General features: G+C 36.2%; 1 protein-coding gene and 1 pseudogene across 1 annotated transcript; one reads left to right on the forward strand and one right to left on the reverse strand.

Moving 5' to 3' along the window:
- Nucleotides 1–1,141: 1,141 nt before the first annotated feature.
- LOC133876100 (late embryogenesis abundant protein At1g64065-like) lies at nt 1,142–1,771 on the reverse strand. Its single transcript, XM_062314384.1, has one exon. It carries the CDS (start codon nt 1,769–1,771, stop codon nt 1,142–1,144), a length of 630 nt encoding a protein of 209 aa, XP_062170368.1.
- Nucleotides 1,772–6,941: 5,170 nt separating this feature from the next.
- On the forward strand, nt 6,942–16,019 carry LOC133875590 (protein NUCLEAR FUSION DEFECTIVE 4-like; annotated as a pseudogene).
- Nucleotides 16,020–19,656: the final 3,637 nt, after the last annotated feature.

A 19,656-nucleotide genomic window follows, 5' to 3' on the forward strand; every position in this document is an offset into this window, starting at 1 on the left:
ATGCTAGAAAGTTTATTCAAAGGACAACAACTTCGTATTTCATAAAATTTTTCTAATTTTATTTCTTATTAGGTCTAAATTGTCTGTCAATAAAAATAGGAAAATTCGTTTCAGGAATTAAGTTCGATCGAAATAATGAGGTCTTTTAGTACAAATTTTTGAGAGCTTCGGTCAATAATTCGATCGTAGTTGGTTCGAACAAACTTGTGATAAGGGCAATTTTGTACATTTTATTTATAAGGTTGAGATACTACTATTTAAGTCTAATAAGGACAGATTGATTGTCGAAGTTAATGTATTTTTTTTTTGATTTTCTTGATAAAAAAAAAAAATCATGGAGTGAATATTTTTATTTATTTATTATTTTATTTTTTCAGTTTTCTTGCAATTTCTAGATTTTTGATAGATTTTTGGAAGAGTTGCGAGTTATAGTGCTAGTAGATTCAACTTACCACTATGTTACATCAGTTGGTAATAGAGCTTAAGTTCCTTTCCTACCATGGCACGCAAAGGTGCATGTGGAGAAAGACATGCAACTATTGGCAATGTGGATGAAAACAATAAGATAACACGTCATGAGCAGCTGTTGGCATGTTTTTGCAGCGAATGAAGGAGTAATTTGATCGGTTTGTGGATCGATATGAGCAGTTTGGAGATCGATTCAAGGCACTGGCTGATCAATTTTCCGCCATGGCCATTGCCATCAACCAAATCGTGTTTCGTGGTGGAAGATGACATGGTTAGCATCAATGAAGAGTTTCGAGATGAGGAGAAATTTGATAGTCCTTTCCAATATTCTGCCAATTGGAATTTTCCACCGATCTATATATAATACCAAATTACGTGCTGATGACAATCTTTTGGTCATAAGTAATTTGTCATCTAGTCAAGAAATTGATCGATAAGAATTGAGATACATATATGTCAAGTGTTTGATAAAATTCCTTACGTGGAAGGCAGCATGCAACTCATTCTCTCTTTATCAGGGAATTTTTCAAGTTACTTTAACCAATTAATTAGAATAACAACTTCATATTAAAAATACAAATCTGAACACATGGAGATCGTGGTTAACATATATGTATGTATGACCACATAATTATGAGAAAAAAGAAAAGAAGAAAACAAATACAGCTTAATATTACTTGCAATCCAAATCTTGGACGGCCATTGCTGACAGATTGAAAACCATGGTGCAATTCATTCGGGCAGACCTGTTCTTCTTAATCAAAGAAAATACTGCGACTCTCCCACTGATATTGGCGTGGCTGCTCAAGTTCAACAACCCGGCACTCAAATCACTTCCCAGACTCGAGCTGTTCGGCAGTGCAATTGAGTTGACGTTCACTGTTACGTTAACCTTCTTGGTGGAAAGCCACCCGGCCTTCCCGTTGGGAATAACTGCTTGCCCTACTGTTACACCCTGGTACGTGAATATGGCGTTGGTGCCGTTGAATTTGAACGAGCCAAAATTCCGGTTCTTGATTCCTACTTGGGCTGTGAAGTTCACGTCGAAGTAGGGTAAAAGTTGAGACCCGGTGGCCAAATGTTGGACGTTCACCGTTCCCACCCTGGCCCTGAGAGTTCTTACACGAAAAAAAATGAAATAAAAGATCAAATTTTGTGCGATCTGAAGCACGACGAAACTGGCAATACACTTGATCCTTTTCTTCCGGCGAAGCTTCTTGGATTCCGGAGTAGTGTCGATCAATCCTTCTTCGTCGATTCCTGGGTGATCATTTGCAGGCTGCTGATCGATTTGCTCAGCCATTTTCTTCTCTTGTTTGTGTTTCCTCAAAGGAATTTAGGAAGTGAAGTAGTTGTTTCTGGACGTACGTGGTAGGAAAGTAATGCAGAACTATATAATTAATACTGGTTGGACTTTGAAGAGATGGAGCTTAGCTTCTTGGAAAGTATGACATAATTTGGGACATTTTTCCTTTTATAGGCTCCTAAATAGGGTTGGGATCACCTCCAAAGTGTAGCTCTCGATCTTAATATTCCACGCCCCATTAATTAATCTTACATCTCTTAATACGTCACATGCATTAAACAAGCAAAGCTTACTTTCTCATTTTCTTTTTAATTAAAAAGGCAATGAGAGACGGAGAGAGACTCATTGTAGGTATTTTAGTCGGACGTGATTATAATAGCACTTGCATGTTGGGAACTGCACAAGAGAGGCCTAAACAATGGGACCCCTAAGCACGCGCCCTTAAGTCCGACTGAATCATAGCCTGACCAAGCCCCATTAGAAAAACGATCAAACCCAAGACAACTAATTCTAATCATATTTGAAGATTCTCATTGTGAGAGTCGATCTAACCTTTAACTTTAAACTACTGAACCATTCCACCACTATTGATAGTAAGAACAATGCTTAATTACTTACTTGCATGGTCGTACAAATTTTGTGTACATCATTTATACAAATATATCGTTTATCTCTACTCTTGATTCTTGGTTGTGGGTGTGAAAGTTTAGAAATAATCACTACACAAAAAAAAAAAAAAAAAAAAAAAGCACCTACGTACCTTAACGCATGTCGATTGTTTTATAGATTTCATAATATTTAGAACGTTATAAATACCTATTCAACTCTCCTTATAGGTGTTGTTGAGAATCGATCGCTGGCGCGTGGACACACAAAGTCAACGTTGTCGGGCTCAAATACATTAATGATCTAGCAACCTAATAATTAAATGAAATCCAAGTTTCTCAAGAGCTAGAGTTCCTTGTACATATTATAAGGTTGAATACTTTTTTAGCAGCCAAGCTAGGGGGGGCTTGGCCAGCTGCCCCAATCTAACCCACCCCAACGCGTTTTGAAAAGTCTTACTCATCTCTTTGTTGCAATAACCTAACCCCCAAATTGAGTTTGTTGCAATAACGTACCTAGTCATATGCTTTCCAGCCTTCCAGGCATCTGCTGCAACTTTGTCAAATTAGCTATTTAATTCTCAACCTCAATTGTACTTTCTCCATATATCATAAATTTACATTTAGACATGTCATCTTTTATTTCATTTCAATATACAGTATCTTATTAGAAGTATTATATTAATAGGTTGTTCATTATTGATTTATTTACTCTTACTCTTAATTAGGAGCATAAATCGCAATATATAGGAGGATAATACTCTTATTCTGCATCCGTACTATGTGGAGAACAAATATTAGTAATTGCATGTGACTCTAAAACGGACGGTATCCGCCCATAACTGCACACGGGCAGGCGGTTTTTTTTTTGTACTAACTGCATGGGACATCCACTTTGTAATTTGGGCTCTTTTATGTGGTTTTTTTTTTTTTTTTTTTTTTTTTTTTAATAAAAAAAAATTACGAACTTAATTTATATAGGCATGTTTTTTTAAGCTTTTAATTTTTAGATGGGCTTAATTCAATTTTTGAGCTAAATACACTTGTAAATTGTAATATAAAAATACAAATTGAATTGTAAACATTGGGCAATACAAGTAAATTGAAAAAAAAAACCACACACACACACAAAAATGGATTTACTTTAATTGCCATGAAATAATGTCCATAGTTAGATAGTGGACGCACAATATCAATTTAGTGTTTTAGTGACATTTTAAACTACCAAACTAAATTAGCCAATACTAATATATATATATATATAGTTTTGTCTTATTGGGTAGGCGGAAGCAGGTAATATTTTCCTCCAGGCACCGCCTATCCATAGTCTACTATCCACTTGCATATGTGCAGATAACGGATATGTTATCAGCCCATCAAGGGTTAAAGGCTAAAATCCACCCATAAACCATGCGGACGAGTAGATAACATATGCATATCAATTTTTAACTGCCCACCTAATCACCCATAATTGGTCCCCGATCGCTGCAAGCGAGCACCATAATGCAAACTCCATATATATATATATATATATATATATTTGTCTTATTGGGTAGGCGGAGGTAGGTAACATCTTCCTCCGGGCACCACCTATCCATATTCCATTATATATCCACTTGCATATGTGCGGATAACGGATATGTTATCAGCCCATCAAGGATTAAAGGCTGAAAATCCACCCATAAAGCATGTGGACGAGTAGAAAACATATGCATATCAATTTTTAACTGCCCATCTAAACACCCGTAATTGGTCCCCAGTTGCCGCAAGCAAGCACCATAATGCAAACTCCCCATATATATGATGACAACGCCCACATCCTCCATGATGATCACCACCATGTAGTACTTGCATATATGAACACCCCATCGGTGTCTCTAATAGATTTTTTATTTTTTATTTTTATTTAATTGAGGTTTTATTGATTGTGATTTTTAGTTTACTCATAATTGGATTAAGAGCAAATATTAGCTCTATAAGGAATTGGATTCCAATATATATGTGATATGGTAAAGCTTATCTAGGCGTGTAACACTAAATAGGGTTAGGAGATTGTGATGAGAATACTCAATTAAATTTTCTATATAAATTAAGGTTAGGTTCTTAATCTTCACAATTACAAAACCTATTCTCATTAGTAGGAGAATAATTTAGGGTCTACCCCATTGATGGTCACCTTAAGAGAGGAGCAAGGAAGGGTGAATCTGATTGCTAATATTTATATATCAAATCCAATACGTGATTAAATCAAATCCAAAGAGATTACTTCTGCATGTATATTTGAATTCCGCAAATTATGAAATTATTGTGTTTTGGATCGATCACAACCAAATGAGCAAAACCCAACTCTTAAAACTTCGTTCGGCAGTCGGTTGAGTAGGTCGATTAGATTGGATCGACAAGATCAACAAACATATCGAAATATGATCCCATAAATAAATAAATAAATCAAAATCAAAATCCTAATTGTGAGACAATTTCTCATATATATTCTCATCCCACCAATTCTTTAAGCCTCCACCCTTTCCTATCTTCCCCTTCTTAACACAAAAGATCGTTTACTCTTTTTTATTTATTTTTTTATTTTTTTAAAAAAAGGGAAAATTTCTAAATTAGTCCGAGGTTTGATCATTTGTTAAATAGTTCTTTAAAGTTTAAAAAGTAATAAATCACTCCATTTGTTAACTCCTACCATACAAATTTCAACTATTTTTACATCAGGATTATTATGAAATTATACATACATCCCTCAAACAATTATATAAAGTAATAATAAATAAATAAATAAATATAACGAAAAGAAAAAAGAAAAAACATATGGGCACTAGGGTGGGAGTGGGAGTGGGAGTGGGAGTGGGAGTGGTTGGCCACCCCAGGTTGGCTAGAGGAGGTGGTCGAACCACCCCTAGTGCCATTTATTTATTTGTTATTATTATTATTATTATTATTTTTCTCTTTTTGTGTTTGAAAAAAGTACATTTTATCTCCCAAAATATGACCACTTTTGCAGTTTAGCCTCCAAAGTTTTAAAAATGAAACTTGAACCCTACAAACTATCAAACTGTGATAATTTAGCCCATTTGTTAAGTTTTTTCATGTTTGAACGCAGATTAAGTCAAGTGCATCACACGCGACTTTTTAGCCCCTAAAATCTAAAAAATGCCCGGGGTAGTGTTAAAAAAATTAAAAAGGGTTAAATCGAAAATGTTGATCCCATTTGCAACATAAAAGCATTTAAATCCTCCATCTTTGTATTCTCCTTCATTATCTAACCTCAGACATTTCAGCTTCAAGCCCGTTTTGTCTCTACCATTGCCTTTCATTTCTTATTAGTCTCAAATACATTAGATTTAATTTTCAAGAAATAGACTCATAACTTTTTGCTTGAGTCATCAATAAAAGTGATGAATATACTTCGAGCCTCCAAGGGATACACTTGAGGAGAGACCACACAAGTCTGTGCATACCAACTCCAACTTCCCAAGCATTGGTGTTCTGCCAATTGTCACAAATTAGATTCAACTGACTTAAGTTTTGGTAGTTTTCCCATGGACATAAGTACCTTCATCCATTTTTCGCTCATATGATTAAGCCTTAAATGCCACAATTTTGAGTTAGCATTCGCATCTACGACAACAACTGTATCTCTAATGTTTGTAGTGACATAAAGAGTACTAGTCTTGTATCCACAAGCTTAAATCTTGGCTTCAATGCTAACTTTTCATTTACCACTGTGGAAGTTAACAGCATACCATTCTTCATCAAGTTGTCCCGTTGTAATTAGATTCTTCTTTAGCTCTGGAACTTGTTGGACTTTCTATAGCTTCCATACTGAGTTGTTGTAGACTCTAATGTGAACATCACCCATATCACAATATCCAGTGACGATCTATCAGCCAAGTACACATTCCAAAAATCTCCTGTAACATAGTTCTCTAGAATTTCACTAATCATTGTGGTATGAAAAGAGGCTCTTGAGTCCAAAACTCAAGAGTCAAGAGGACTGTTGACAGAAAGAAGTAGGACATTTTGCACATCTTCTGTCACCACGTTGCAGAGTCGTTTTCAACCTTCTTCTTTGGTTCCTTGCAATTCTTCTTAAAGTGGTTAGTCTTGTCACAGTTCCAGCATTTTAGTTGTTTACGACATCTAAATTTGTTTTTGCTTTTTTTGGATCTTGATTTGCCTCGACAGAGTTTCTATCTTGTCCTCTATCCTTTATCTCGAGGTTTAAGGCAGAGCCAAAACTTAAGACTTCGCCAGAATCTACTACATGGCCAACAGCTGTGTAATATATCTCTAGGGTTTTTGTAAAACATTTTCATGTACAAAAATCACTTTAAAACACTATTTTGATTTTGTCAAAATTCAAACTCACCGACTTATTTTCTTTCTTTAAAATATTTTTATTAATCATGCTTAATAGACTTGTGAATGTGATTCATTTAATTTAATTTATATAGGCTATAAATGGGCCAGTATCCTATATGCTCATCTACTTGGGCTTTCGCTAAAGGTTGAACCAACGGACAAAGCCTTGAAATTGAAGCAACCACCAAGAAATGGATCAGCTCGACACCAAATGGGTCTCCACCGTAGCCAGCATATGGATCCAGTGCACCAGCGGCTCTCTCTACACCTTCTCCATCTACTCCTCGGCTATCAAATCAAGCCAGGGCTACGACCAGTCCACGCTCGACACCGTGTCCGTCTTCAAGGACATCGGTGCCAGCGTCGGCGTCCTCGCCGGTCTCCTCTACTCCGCCGTCGCAGGGGACCGGCGCCGCCTTGCCGAGCCTTGGGTGGTTCTCCTGGCGAGCGCTGCCCAGAGCTTCCTGGGCTTCTTCCTCATGTGGGCCTCCGTCGTCGGACTGATCCCCCGGCCGCCCGTGCTGGCCATGTGCTTCTTCATGTTTGTTGCGGCCCACGCTGCGCCCTTCTTTAACACTTGCAATGTGGTCACTGGTGTATGCAACTTTCCCAATTACAGTGGCACTATCGTTGGAATTATGAAGGTACGTTTATTTATTTATTTATTTTTTTATTTTTTTGCGATGATCAGAGGTTGTGTTGTTGATAATTTAGTTGATGTTAATAGAATATGTATGATTTGAATTGTTGCATGAAAAATTAGGCAGTGAAAATACGTGGGGTTTGCATTTCTAAAATAGCTTCATTCATAATGAGCTTACTTCTTGTCATTTAAGAATTATGTCATCATCCTCTCGTGCTTTGGCTACCTCAATTTCCAATTTGATAAATTTGAGACGTGCTATCAATATTTGTAAATTTGAAATTTTCGGTCTGTGTAATAGATAATCGAAACGACTACTAAATTATGATTATGCCTTTCCGTTAAACAAATTAGAAAAAGAGAAGTTGGCAATGGAGATGCACAGTCGTGGGCTGCTTTCATATTGTTTTAAGAAAACAAACGCTTAGGGTACTAGATAACTTCACCAACAACGAAGTGAAAACCCAGAGCCCTCAAAGAACTTGGGCTACTTACACAACAGCTAGGGCCCTTTTGCCTCTAACCTTGCTAGAACCAACACCCCTAGAGCCGGAACCTAATTTTAATCATTCTGGCCTCGTAGTGCGTCCTCAGCAACATTTGTGGTGACGACAAAACAAAACGGGGTGAGAGAAAAACACAGTAAGTAATACACCCAATTGTTTTAAAACGGTTGAGTTAAACACGTTTTTTAGGAAGAAAATTAGGTTGCAATATAAGAAAAAGAACTTTTTTGACACCTTAAAGAAGAACTTTATGCTTCTTGTGGACCTGAAAATTTGTCTTCCACTTGTTACTCTTATATAATGGGGTTGTACATGATCCCGAAAGGTCCGTTCTCAACCCCTGGTCACGGGTTGAGTCATTGGGACCATTTGATTAACTTCTAGGTGCACTCAGCATGAATAGTCTCTAGTGTGAACTACACTTTGTGGTTGCTCTCCATCCATGAGTCCGAGTAGTGTGCTATCTGTTATCTCTTAGGCTGAATTATTTTAAAACATTTAATTTATTTAAACACATGCTAAGATCTTTCATTATAAACCCTCATTCTTTCATATATCTCTATCTCTACTACCATGTGTAAGAGTACTTTCTCTCTTACTTTAGAAAACCCCTTCATCATCTCAAAAAAAAAAAAAATCTATACACTCAAGTCTTCATAAGACAGTATCTCTTTTTAAAAGTCAAGAATCATTTTTCAAGTAAAGGACATTTCAAACATGTGGCAAACAACATTGAATAGAGATAAAGCATATACACTATATTCAAACCATGCTGGAAATAAAACATTTATGGTAAACATTTAATTTGTAACATATATTTGTTTGGAAGGGGTAGGGTATATCACTTAGCTCGATCTCTAGACTGTTGTAAGGCCAACTGAACTGTTAAGTACCTTAACCAATGAAGTTCAGGTAGACACTAGTCCACACTAACTTATTACTATCCTAGTTAGGAGTTTGACCCTAAACTTAGGTTGCTCTATCCTGACTTTTCCCCATTTTTGTTCCTCTAATACCTCTTAATTAAGCCTAGGGTTCAACCATAGGCTTCCTGCAATGGAATTCCATTTTTTTCTAAAAAGGGCCGACCTGAGCCCCCACATGGGCCTGGTCTGTCCCTTTCAGAGTCCATCAGGGCCTGGGTCCAAAAAGTGAAGCTCAACAGATCCTTAGCCCAACTCTCGTTGGGCCCCTCGATCCTTCCTGATCTAGCATGGGAAATGGGTTAGGATTGGCCCACTTGGGCTATCCTCCCTCCTAACTACGGCCCTCTATGGGCCTAGACTAACTCAAGCCCAAAACCCAAGATAACTTTACCTACTTGGGCCCAAAGTCCAAAAACAATTTTTAGGGCCCAAAACACCAACTAATTCAATCAGAACTTAAGAAACGATTTTTTTGTTAAAATTCCTTCTTAAAAAAAGGGATCAAAACTGCATTCTTACGATGTTCTTCTCAAAGTTCAAAGAACGCCATTTAAAAAAAGAAAAAAAAGAAAAAAAGTTACTGAAAACCAAATGGACCAATTTTCTTTTGGGGAAATTTTGAACATGCTAAAATTTCTTATTCATAGGGATTTTCGGCTAGGGGAGAATTCTCCCTTGGCCGAAAACACCTTTTGAACAAAACCAACTACCTTTTGCCAAAGGCGTTTTTTCTAGGATTATTTTCTAGAAAAATTAATAGAGTTTCTCCTACCAATGAAGAATTCTTGTAAACATTATATCAAAATGACCTAAATATTACTTGCATGCTTTTTGAATAGAAAAACATGAGAACGTAAAGAAAACCAACATACTTGATACGTTTCCTGGCTGGAACGCAAGAAAATGTGAGTTTTTCTTTTCTTCTCTTTAGAACAAGTGAAAGAAAATCTTTGGTCAAGGAAAAAGGGTGGCTGGTCATGGATAAGAGGCTTTTTGAAGACAAAATTTGGCTTAGCAATTGAATGCTAGGTTTATTATTTTGGGTAAAAGATTAATTAGGGAGGATTTTGAATTAAATGAATTTTCATTGTTTTGCGGAAAATTTGGAATTCAAAAAGGGGGTTCTTGGGTGGCCATCCATGTAAGATGGTCATTGGGGGAAATTTTTCAAAATGCTGAACGTTGCACTTGGAACCCCGAGAGAGTCACATAACTTTGTAATGAATGGTTTTAATTGCATCACTCATCTCTCAATCCTTTTTGGGACCACAGCCTGTGAAAAGCAATTAACCTTCCTAACAGGTCTTATTTGTATTGTTATTGGATTAAGACTACCTTATGCTCATTCAAGTGCTTGTACTGCCCCAGCATGTAGGTCCTTGCTAATGTTTGAGGTCGGTATTTTCTTTTACATTTGATTGTCATGATTAAGTATGGATACTGAAATTTAATCTTTTCTGCTGCTAGGGTTTTCTTGGTTTGAGTGGGGAGCCATTTTAGTTCAATTATATGAGACAATATTCAACAATGAGCCTACATCCTATCTTCTGATGCTGGCTCTCTTGCCTACTATCAATACTTTGTTGCTCATGTGGTTTGTGAGAATTCACAACACGAACGTAGGACATGAAAAGAAGCACCTGGATTGTTTCTCGTTGATTGCTCTGGTTGTCGCTGCTTATCTTATGGTCATTATAATATTAGAGAACATTCTTACTTTTCGATTGTCAGTACGTGTTGTCACATTTGTCCTGCTCATGCTGTTGCTTGCCTCACCTTTTTGCATAGCAATTAGAGCGCATGAAAGGGATTCTGATAGGATTTCACATAGTCTCTTCATTGAGAGGGAGCAACTAATGGATGATCCCAACCAACCGGATGCTGAGAAGATATATGTGAGACAAGATTCTGCTGGGTATCACCGTTTGCCGAGCAGTACTGGTCAAGAGATGGATGGTAACGGTAATAGGACTTTGCAAGCAGAAGAAAATGTGAATCTCTTGCAAGCCATGCACACCATAGACTTCTGGCTTTTGTTTCTTGCCATGGCATGTGGTAGGGGCTCAGGACTTGCCACAGTGAATAACATCTGCCAGATAGGAGGATCTCTTGGTTATACCACCTTCGAGATTAGTACTTTGGTCTCTTTGTGGAGCATCTGGAATTTTCTTGGCCGTTTTGGAGCTGGCTATGTATCAGATTATTCCCTACATGCGAGAGGATGGCCAAGGCCATTGTTCATGTTCATCACTCAAGCAACCATGAGCATTGGTCATGTGGTAATTGCTTCTGGTTTCCCTGGTGCTCTGTATGCTGGTTCAGTATTGGTGGGTGTTTGTTATGGTTCACAATGGTCATTAATGCCTACAATCACTTCCGAGATATTTGGTGTCGTACATATGGGCACCATATTCAATACAATTACCATAGCAAATCCTTTTGGATCTTATATATTTTCTGTGACAGTTATTGGGTATATTTATGACAAGGAAGCATCAGTAGAAGGCAGCACATGTACTGGAACTCACTGCTTCATGTTATCTTTTGTTATCATGGCATCTGCTACCATTTTGGGGTCTCTTGCTGCCATGGGGTTGTACTTTCGGACCAAAAGTTTCTATAATCAGGTTATACACAGAAGACTGCTACATTCTTTGAGTGAATGAAGTTTTGAGACTGCCAATTACTCTGATGGTCTCATGAAGGTTTTTCGGTTCAGTGAGGTAAATGCCGAAATGCTGTCTCTCTCTCTCTAGCTGCTTCTTATGACATACATATATCACTGTGTTCTCTATGTGTGGGTGTGTGTGTGTGAAAGCCTACCTACACTATCTAGGGAGAAGAGGACGCCAACTGTCATCTTTATCTGTCCTTAAATTCAATGGCTAATTCCTCTTGTTGAAATGTATATTCATTGTGAAATATCCTATCTGAATGCTAGGATCAGCTCTGGGCAAAAGAGCATTTCATAGGTAGAAGTGGAAATAGATCAAAGAACACTCATCTTTCTTTGCAGGTCAACAGAAACTTTGAGGGAACTCATTGGGTCAATGGGATTTAGTGCTATACCACAGGGGAACCAAGGGGTTTTCCGGATGATAAATCCCATAGAGAACACAGTGATATTCTTAAATTGAGGCCATCTCTAGTTTTATATGATAGTCTTTCAATAACCAATCAACCTGACATGAATCCCCAAAACAATAAAGGAGAGATGATTTATAAAACTATACCATGTAAATCTAGATTTTTAAAAAGGGGCCCAAAGATTTATTTATTTTATTAATAATCAATAGCTAATAGCTTTAGTAGATTGAAGCAAAAAGATCGTTTCAATAAAAACGTGTGCTTAACACGTTTTTACTAAACCCAGCAAAATGAAGACAAGCGGAAAACTACACCTTTTTTTGTACTGAATCCAGTAAGATGAAGACAATGGGAAACTTTTTAGCGAAACGTGTTTTAAAACTTCTTTGCAGCAACACTGTACGCCCATGCATTGGACGTTTTAGAGGTCCAGTAGAGTGAATCCTACTGTCAAAAGATTATAGGAAAGGTTTTCGCTTGTGTCTCCTATATAAAGGAGCCATTCATTGTCTTGTCTGCAACCAAAAATTTCCAGAAAACTGTAAGAAGTTTGAAACATCAACAGCAGGTATTCTCTCACTCTCTCCCTTCGTCTCTCTCTCTCACTCCCCCGTCTCCCTCTCTCCCTCTCTCAGTTTTGATCTTTCTTTATGTTCTTCCTTGTATGGCTGACTTGATTCGAATTTCTTGCTACCCGTAAGATTAATGACCCATTTGTTATACCCATATGTTAAATTAATTAGTCTTAGCTTGATTATGGAAAATTGAAATTTTCCTTCCTCTACTTGTCACGACCAGTCATTGTGGATACGGTTGATTTAATTTCGTTTTTTGTTGTTACCCACAAGATTGAAGCTCTCTTGACATACCCACTAGTTATTTTTGACTAAAAATCAAATGGGTTGGGGGATTTAAGGGAATGAACCGAAATCCTCTGCTTGTTGCAAATTTTTTTATTTATGTTTTAGTATGGAACCTAGAATTTCTGTATGTATTTTTCTCTCTCCATTAATTGTGTTCTTGTTTCCTGATAATGAAATCATGCTTAATGCACATTTGGTGCCTCCCTTTAACTGGTTTTAATAGAGAATTATGGTTTCTAACCTGATGCATTTGTAAGGTTACATCCTCGCGGAAAGTTTGATCCTTAAGATGGAGATTATCATGGGTTGGCACTAAATTAGTTTTCTTCCATAAGCCTCTGAAGTTGTTCACTAATGCTTGATTCTGTTAGTATGATTCTTTTTTCACATTATTTATCCACTTTCTGTGAAGTTTTCTTTGTTTTGAAAGGACTTGTAGCAGGCTAGTCCGAAATGGCATTATACTTTTTTATTATAGGATCAGAGCCAATGAGCTTCTGACTAGACACAGAAAGTACAGTTCGTCATTTGTGTAGTTTCATGCCTAGGGTTCATGATTAGCATAAATTTTTACCTAAATCCTTATGAGGTTGAGCCTTAAAAATTTATATTTCTTTTAAGGGCAATTCCTGGAATAGAGATGGAAAATAGTGTCAACAAGCGGAATTGCACTTCTGTTGGACCCTGGTATGTATATGTAGGTGTCTGATTGGCACGATTTATCATGCTTTAGAACACTGGGATGCAACGGAATTGTTAAAATTCAGTAAGTCATCCTTATATGAATGATGGATTAAAAGGGAGTGTCCAGGTGAATAACTCTCATTTTCTTTTTCAATAGCTTAATATGGAACTTCGCACACTATGCCCCGACAGTACATCAATAAACTAATTTCCTGTAAATAAACATATTTAGAGAACCCAATTTTTTTTAACAGTTGAAGGCCTTTTAGTTAATATAAAACAGCGCTGGTTATGCATTTATCTTTTGGTTCTTTAGTAATTCTGTGATGAGCTTGTTAATGGGAATAGTGTGTTAAAATATAACCACTTTTTAGGAGGCATAAAGCCTTGAATGAAACCATATCAACCCAGGTGCTGCATTTTGGGTTTGCTGTACAAAGGAGGGGACTTACTGATTTTGTGCTCAAATGTACAAGTTAAATTCTTATTTGCAGTAGGTTTGTGTATTGTAGAAATGCATCCTGATATTGTCTTATAAAGTTGTATAATAATTGATGGTGTGATCTTGGAATACTCACTTCTTTAATTTCTTTTATAATGTTGCTGCTACTATTCTGGTTGTCCTTCTTGCAAGCTCTAGTCTTATGGTCACTTAGTTCATACTTGACAGGAAATGAGGACTAGTATTTTAGTTTGAAAGAACGTGGCCCACACATTTACCTCTATATGGCCCTATAGAAATAAACTCTAGAAACTAACTCATTAACTCATTGCTTGAAGTATTGTTTATAATAATAACCCAGGAAGAGTCCTTAAAAGTGAGCTTTTAAGGTGGGCGTTTTTTCATGAAAAATATTTCGCACCTTTGTAACCTAAGCAGTGAAGCCATCTGCACTGGTTTTTTTTTTTTTTTTTCTTCAGTACACTTATTTTGGAATCTTTGCTTTTAATATCCTCAAATAAACATTGGATTATAGAATTGCAATGCTTTATGTTGAGAGAGCCACTGAGGCATGATTTTCAATTTTGAGAGATATTACTCCCTCTTTAAATATTCTTTTTTAGTTAATGCTACTATAAAGTAAATTCTTGTAGGTATCTTTTGTTCAGATCTTCAATTCTGGATAACATGACTCTTTTCTTAAAATTCTTCTAAACACGTTTGTGTGATTAAATTTAGTTAAAAAGAGAGGAAACTTCAGTTGTCACCACTCAGGTAAGTAAACACACCCTCTGAAAACCCTAATACAAATTTTTACTAAACTATTTGTTTTAAGAAAAAGGTCTGGAAAATTTTTATACTTATCTATTTCACATGTTTTGAAAGTTATGCCTACTTCCTTCCATATTTAAGGCATGTTCTATTTTAGCCATGATAAATATTCATTTAAAAAAAATTTAAATACTCATGTTATGATTTTTAAAGGAATGCCATGAAAGTGATTTCCATCATGAATTTGCACATTCTGTGGTTATGAATGAAATGAGTACTCAAAGATTACGTTATGTTATGGAATTTCATATGTGCACTATGTTTATAAGTTTAACCCCATGGCACCATTCGGCATACCACACCGAAAGACAGATACACGAAGGTGTGGGCTATCAACCGGGTGGCCTTCTCCTAAGTTTACACCCATGATAATGAAATGAGTACTCAAAGATTACATTATGTTATGGAATTTCGCGTGTGCACTATGTTTATAAGTTTAACCCCATGGCACCATTCGGCATACCACACTGAAAGACGGATACATGAAAGTGTGGGATATCGACTGGGTGGCCTTCTCCGAAGTTTACATCCATGATGATGGTCTTTTGCTTGGTCATGGTCCACCGATCAGGGAAGATCCTCACCACAGGTAGCTCACTTGTGGTCATGGGATGAGTTTACGACGGTCCTTCGGGACATTCCAACTTGCGCTGTTCAAAGTTTAAGAAATGGGGAAGTGACCCAAAGGGTAAAACAAAAATAGTCATTTACAAATGGAAGTATGTCTTGAAATGTTTTACGGCGAAAACGATTTGGCTTTATTCTCAATATTCTGCTTTATGATTTAATTTCCACCTATGTGATTTTTGTCATGCAAAGGTTATTGTTGCATTCAAAGGTATTTATGATATGAGTTTTGCATTACTTGTGATTCAGATTTTCATTCAGTTTAATATTTTATTATATGTTTTTATGTGAAGCTCACCCCTTTCACCTGTAAACTTTGTTTACAAATGGCGCTCTATATTATTATCATCCTGACAGGTGTTCCCTTGGGCGTTGTGAAGTTTGACGACCCAAAGCTATGGCGTTACGACGAGGATTCATGGCGTATGACTAAGAGTGACTTAGCCAGGGGTTCCTTTTGACTTATGTATAGCTTTTGGTAGACATTGTATAGCAGGTTTGCAGAGCGAGATGGCGATGACCTTTTCAGTGCAACAGTTTCTTCTCTATGGACCCTAGATTTACTTTTGATATAGGATTGTACAGTGTATTTTGAGCCCCAGGCCTTTTGTAAATCTGTTTAACATGACATACATATATAAGAAAGTTTAAATTTTCTGCTGTGTTGTTTGCCTGTGAATGTATGTATGGATGTTTAATGCATTCCCCTTATTCCCAAAACGCACCCGTTTTGGGATGTTTATAATTACCCTATTGTAATTTCTTGCTTCCCAAATTGCCTAAACTGAGATTCTTTCTCACATAATGTATAGTTTATAATTATAAGAAGGGAATTCTTCTTTTAACTAGGAAAAAAGGTGTACTTGTCTCTGTAACTTTGGCGCCTACTCTTAGCATTGGAATGAAATTCTATTTCGGCAGACTGAAGGGCTACTGAGAACCGAAGGTTGAAGGGTTATATGCAAACTAGGGTATGATTTCTGGCTAAAAAATTCGTCCAGGATTGAGGTCCCTGCAATTCTAGGGGTTATATGCAAACTAGTGTATGATTTATGGGGAATTTAATGCATCATGGATTAAGCTCCCCTGCAATTCCAAGGGCCTACAACTACTTCCATTCACATTGTTCATTCAAAATAAACGGCTTATCCAAGTACTAAGTATGATAAAAATAAAAAATAAAAAATGTATCAATTCTTGGGTTTGACCTTCTATCAAATCACCTATTGGGGTTTAAAACCTATAAAATCAATTTTTAAGGTATATTCTGTTATCAAATCACTCCCTTCGTACTATTTTCGTTAGCTTTTTTAATGGTGAACAATGACACGTAACCAGAATGTCATGTCATATCCATTAGTTTTGCAACATGTATACATTGCACAACTCTTTCTAATAAGCTTCACCACGCCAGATATATACCACGGTGGATCGCCAAATCAAGGACAAGTCATACAAATGCCACATCAACAAAAAGTAAAATACTCATAAAAAGAACCCTAACTTTCTTCTCATTGTGCAATGTCGTGGGTTGTTTGATAATTGCGACGTACTACGAGTAACATTTCAAGTTATTACTAGTTAATTTGTATGAAGGCACTACGAATGGAGTTAATTTGTATCAAGTCATGTATTTTAATTATGAGAAAAATACAGATATCCCTCTCAAACTGCCACTCAATTGTCAATGATTCCTCCCATCCAAAATTACCAATTGTGTCAATGTCCTCCCTCAAACTATCAAAACATGTCAATGTCCCCCTTGAGACCAACAAAAAGACAAAAATGACCATAAATTTTTTTCAATCAAACAAAATATGTCCTTATAAATTCGAAAAAAAAACTAAAACTAAAAATAAAAAAAAAAAAAACTAAAAAGATAACTTTTTAATAAACAAATTAAAAAAAATTAAGGAAAAAAGGAAAAATAAGTTTAAAAAAAAGGAAAAAATAACTGAAAATTATATATAAAAAAAAAATACAAAAAAAAAAAAAAACAAACGAAAAAAAGAAAAAGAAAACCCGTTTTTATTTTTTATTTTATTCTTAATTTTTTAGTTTTTAGTTTTTTTTTATATAACTTTTTGTTATTTTAGATTTTTTTTTTAAGTTTCTTTTTTTTTTTTTTTCTTTCAAAATTTTAATAATTTTATAAAAGGTATTTTTGTCATTAAGGGTGACGTTGACTTTTTTCGGTAGTTTAGGAGGGAAGATTGGCACAATTGTTAGTTAGAGGGAAGACATTAACAATAAAGTGATAGTTTGAGAGGTTATGTGTACTTTTGCCTTTAATAATTTAATTTTTGGGGTATTACGACAAGAGAGAAAAACTATCTTTCGGGCATATCTTGTTTAAACCAGTGAAGTCCACACACACACCTATCATTTTCCATTCACCTTCCTGACCATCACGACGCTCGCCATCCAGTCGGGGTATTGGACTTCTTTGATGAAGTTGGCTTGTAACAGCTTGTCCGCTTCTTCAACGACTGCTGAGTTCCTTTCTTGCGCAAAGTTCCATCGTCTCTGCTTATATTGACACGCTTCATATTTGGGTCAATGCTAAGACAATTGAGCCATTATGCTGGAGTCAATGCCCGGCATATATCTTTGTGGGTCCATGTGAATACATTTCTATTTCTTTCGCAAGAATGTGAGTACTTGATTTTTGAGTTCATGATTGTCAATTGCTCCTCCAGTTGGGATTACGTAAATTGCATGTACAGTGGAAGAATCCAAAGAACATTATTACACTAATTTAAATGGATAAATGAAATAATTAAATAGCTGAATAAATTATTAAGTTAATGATAAAAAGCTGACTTGATTTGAGCCTATAACTGTCAGCATCATCAATTATCTCTAAATTATAACCATAACCATTGCCATTGCCACTAACTATTAGTTTTGACCTTAACCAATTTTGTAAATATATCAAGGCTTTAACTGTTCTTAGAGCCAATGAACTCCAACAAGGGTCAAACACACACCCTCCAATGCTAAAAGCCGACTTTGAAGCAACCGTTGTAATGGGTATGGACAAAACATCTTTTGCTATTTGGGCAAATATTGGGAATTTGGTTGAATTCATCTTTCACCAATTTAAAATATCAAAGAGTAGCACTCGGTTTTTTAACATCTTCCACCAAATACCGATCTATCTGCGATTTGTTTTCTACCTCACTTTTAGAAGCTCGAAACTTATGAAACTTATTCATGAAGTGAAGTGAAGTGAAAGTTTACCGCTCTCACTTTCACCTATTGTGATTGATGAACATTTTGGTGATTCATTGCCATGTTAAACCTGAGATGAACTCCCACCAATGTTGTTGTAGTGATCATATAAGTTGTTAATTAATGTGGTGTCTCAATTTTGTAATCATATGAATTGCTTGCTCAACATATAAAACTTATTTGAATAAAAAAATCCAATAAATTCAATTTGGTGCGTGGATCAAGTACAATGGCAACAAACAACATCAAGTTAAGCTTATCAAGATCCCCCAATACATATGGTACGTTGTCTTCATTTCCTATGGCACTCAATACACAATCACCACTCTCACTAAATGCTTGTAAAGGTGATTGAATGCCACCAATTTCCTGAATACAAAGAGCCTAAAAGTTACTTTGTTACATCATAAAAAAGCTTAAAAAACTTGAGAAAAATTCTAACATTGTCCCAATCATCAAAATTAAGAGATCTCAAACCCTTTCTCCCTTGCCCTTCCTCAAACAATGTTGAAAAAAAGTGCCCATCTTTGTCTTCCATAAGTTGGAATGCACTTTGGCATTTTTCAGCGCCTTCCAACATCTTATATATAGAGTTCCATCTAGTTGCAACATCAAGAAATAACAAACTCTTGAACGGAATTTGTTCTCTTTCTAAACAACCTTTAAACTTCTCAAATCTTGAAGGTGAAGACTTCACGTATTTCACAGCATTTTGAACCTTCTCAATGGAGTCATTAACCTCTTTCAAACCCTCAGTCACAATAAGATTTAGTGTGTGCACAACACTTCATGTGCATAAACTCATTATCCAATATGGTGCCTATCTTATCTCTCATTCTCCTCTTCAAGTACTCAATAGCAGTATTGTGACATTTCACATCTCCTGGGTATGGGAATGAGGATGTGCTTATATGAATATTCATACCTTTCTTGATACAACGCGTTTTAAAGCCGTGATGGCCATGAACCTATCAAAACTACGCAATTAAGCGTGCTTATGCGAGAGTAGTGACTTCCTGGAAAGTCTAGTTCAAGGAAGCCAAAAGCTTATAATATTGTGTCA

Source organism: Alnus glutinosa, chromosome 8 (genome assembly GCF_958979055.1).
Source record: "Alnus glutinosa chromosome 8, dhAlnGlut1.1, whole genome shotgun sequence".
NCBI classification, from domain to species: Eukaryota; Viridiplantae; Streptophyta; class Magnoliopsida; order Fagales; family Betulaceae; genus Alnus; species Alnus glutinosa.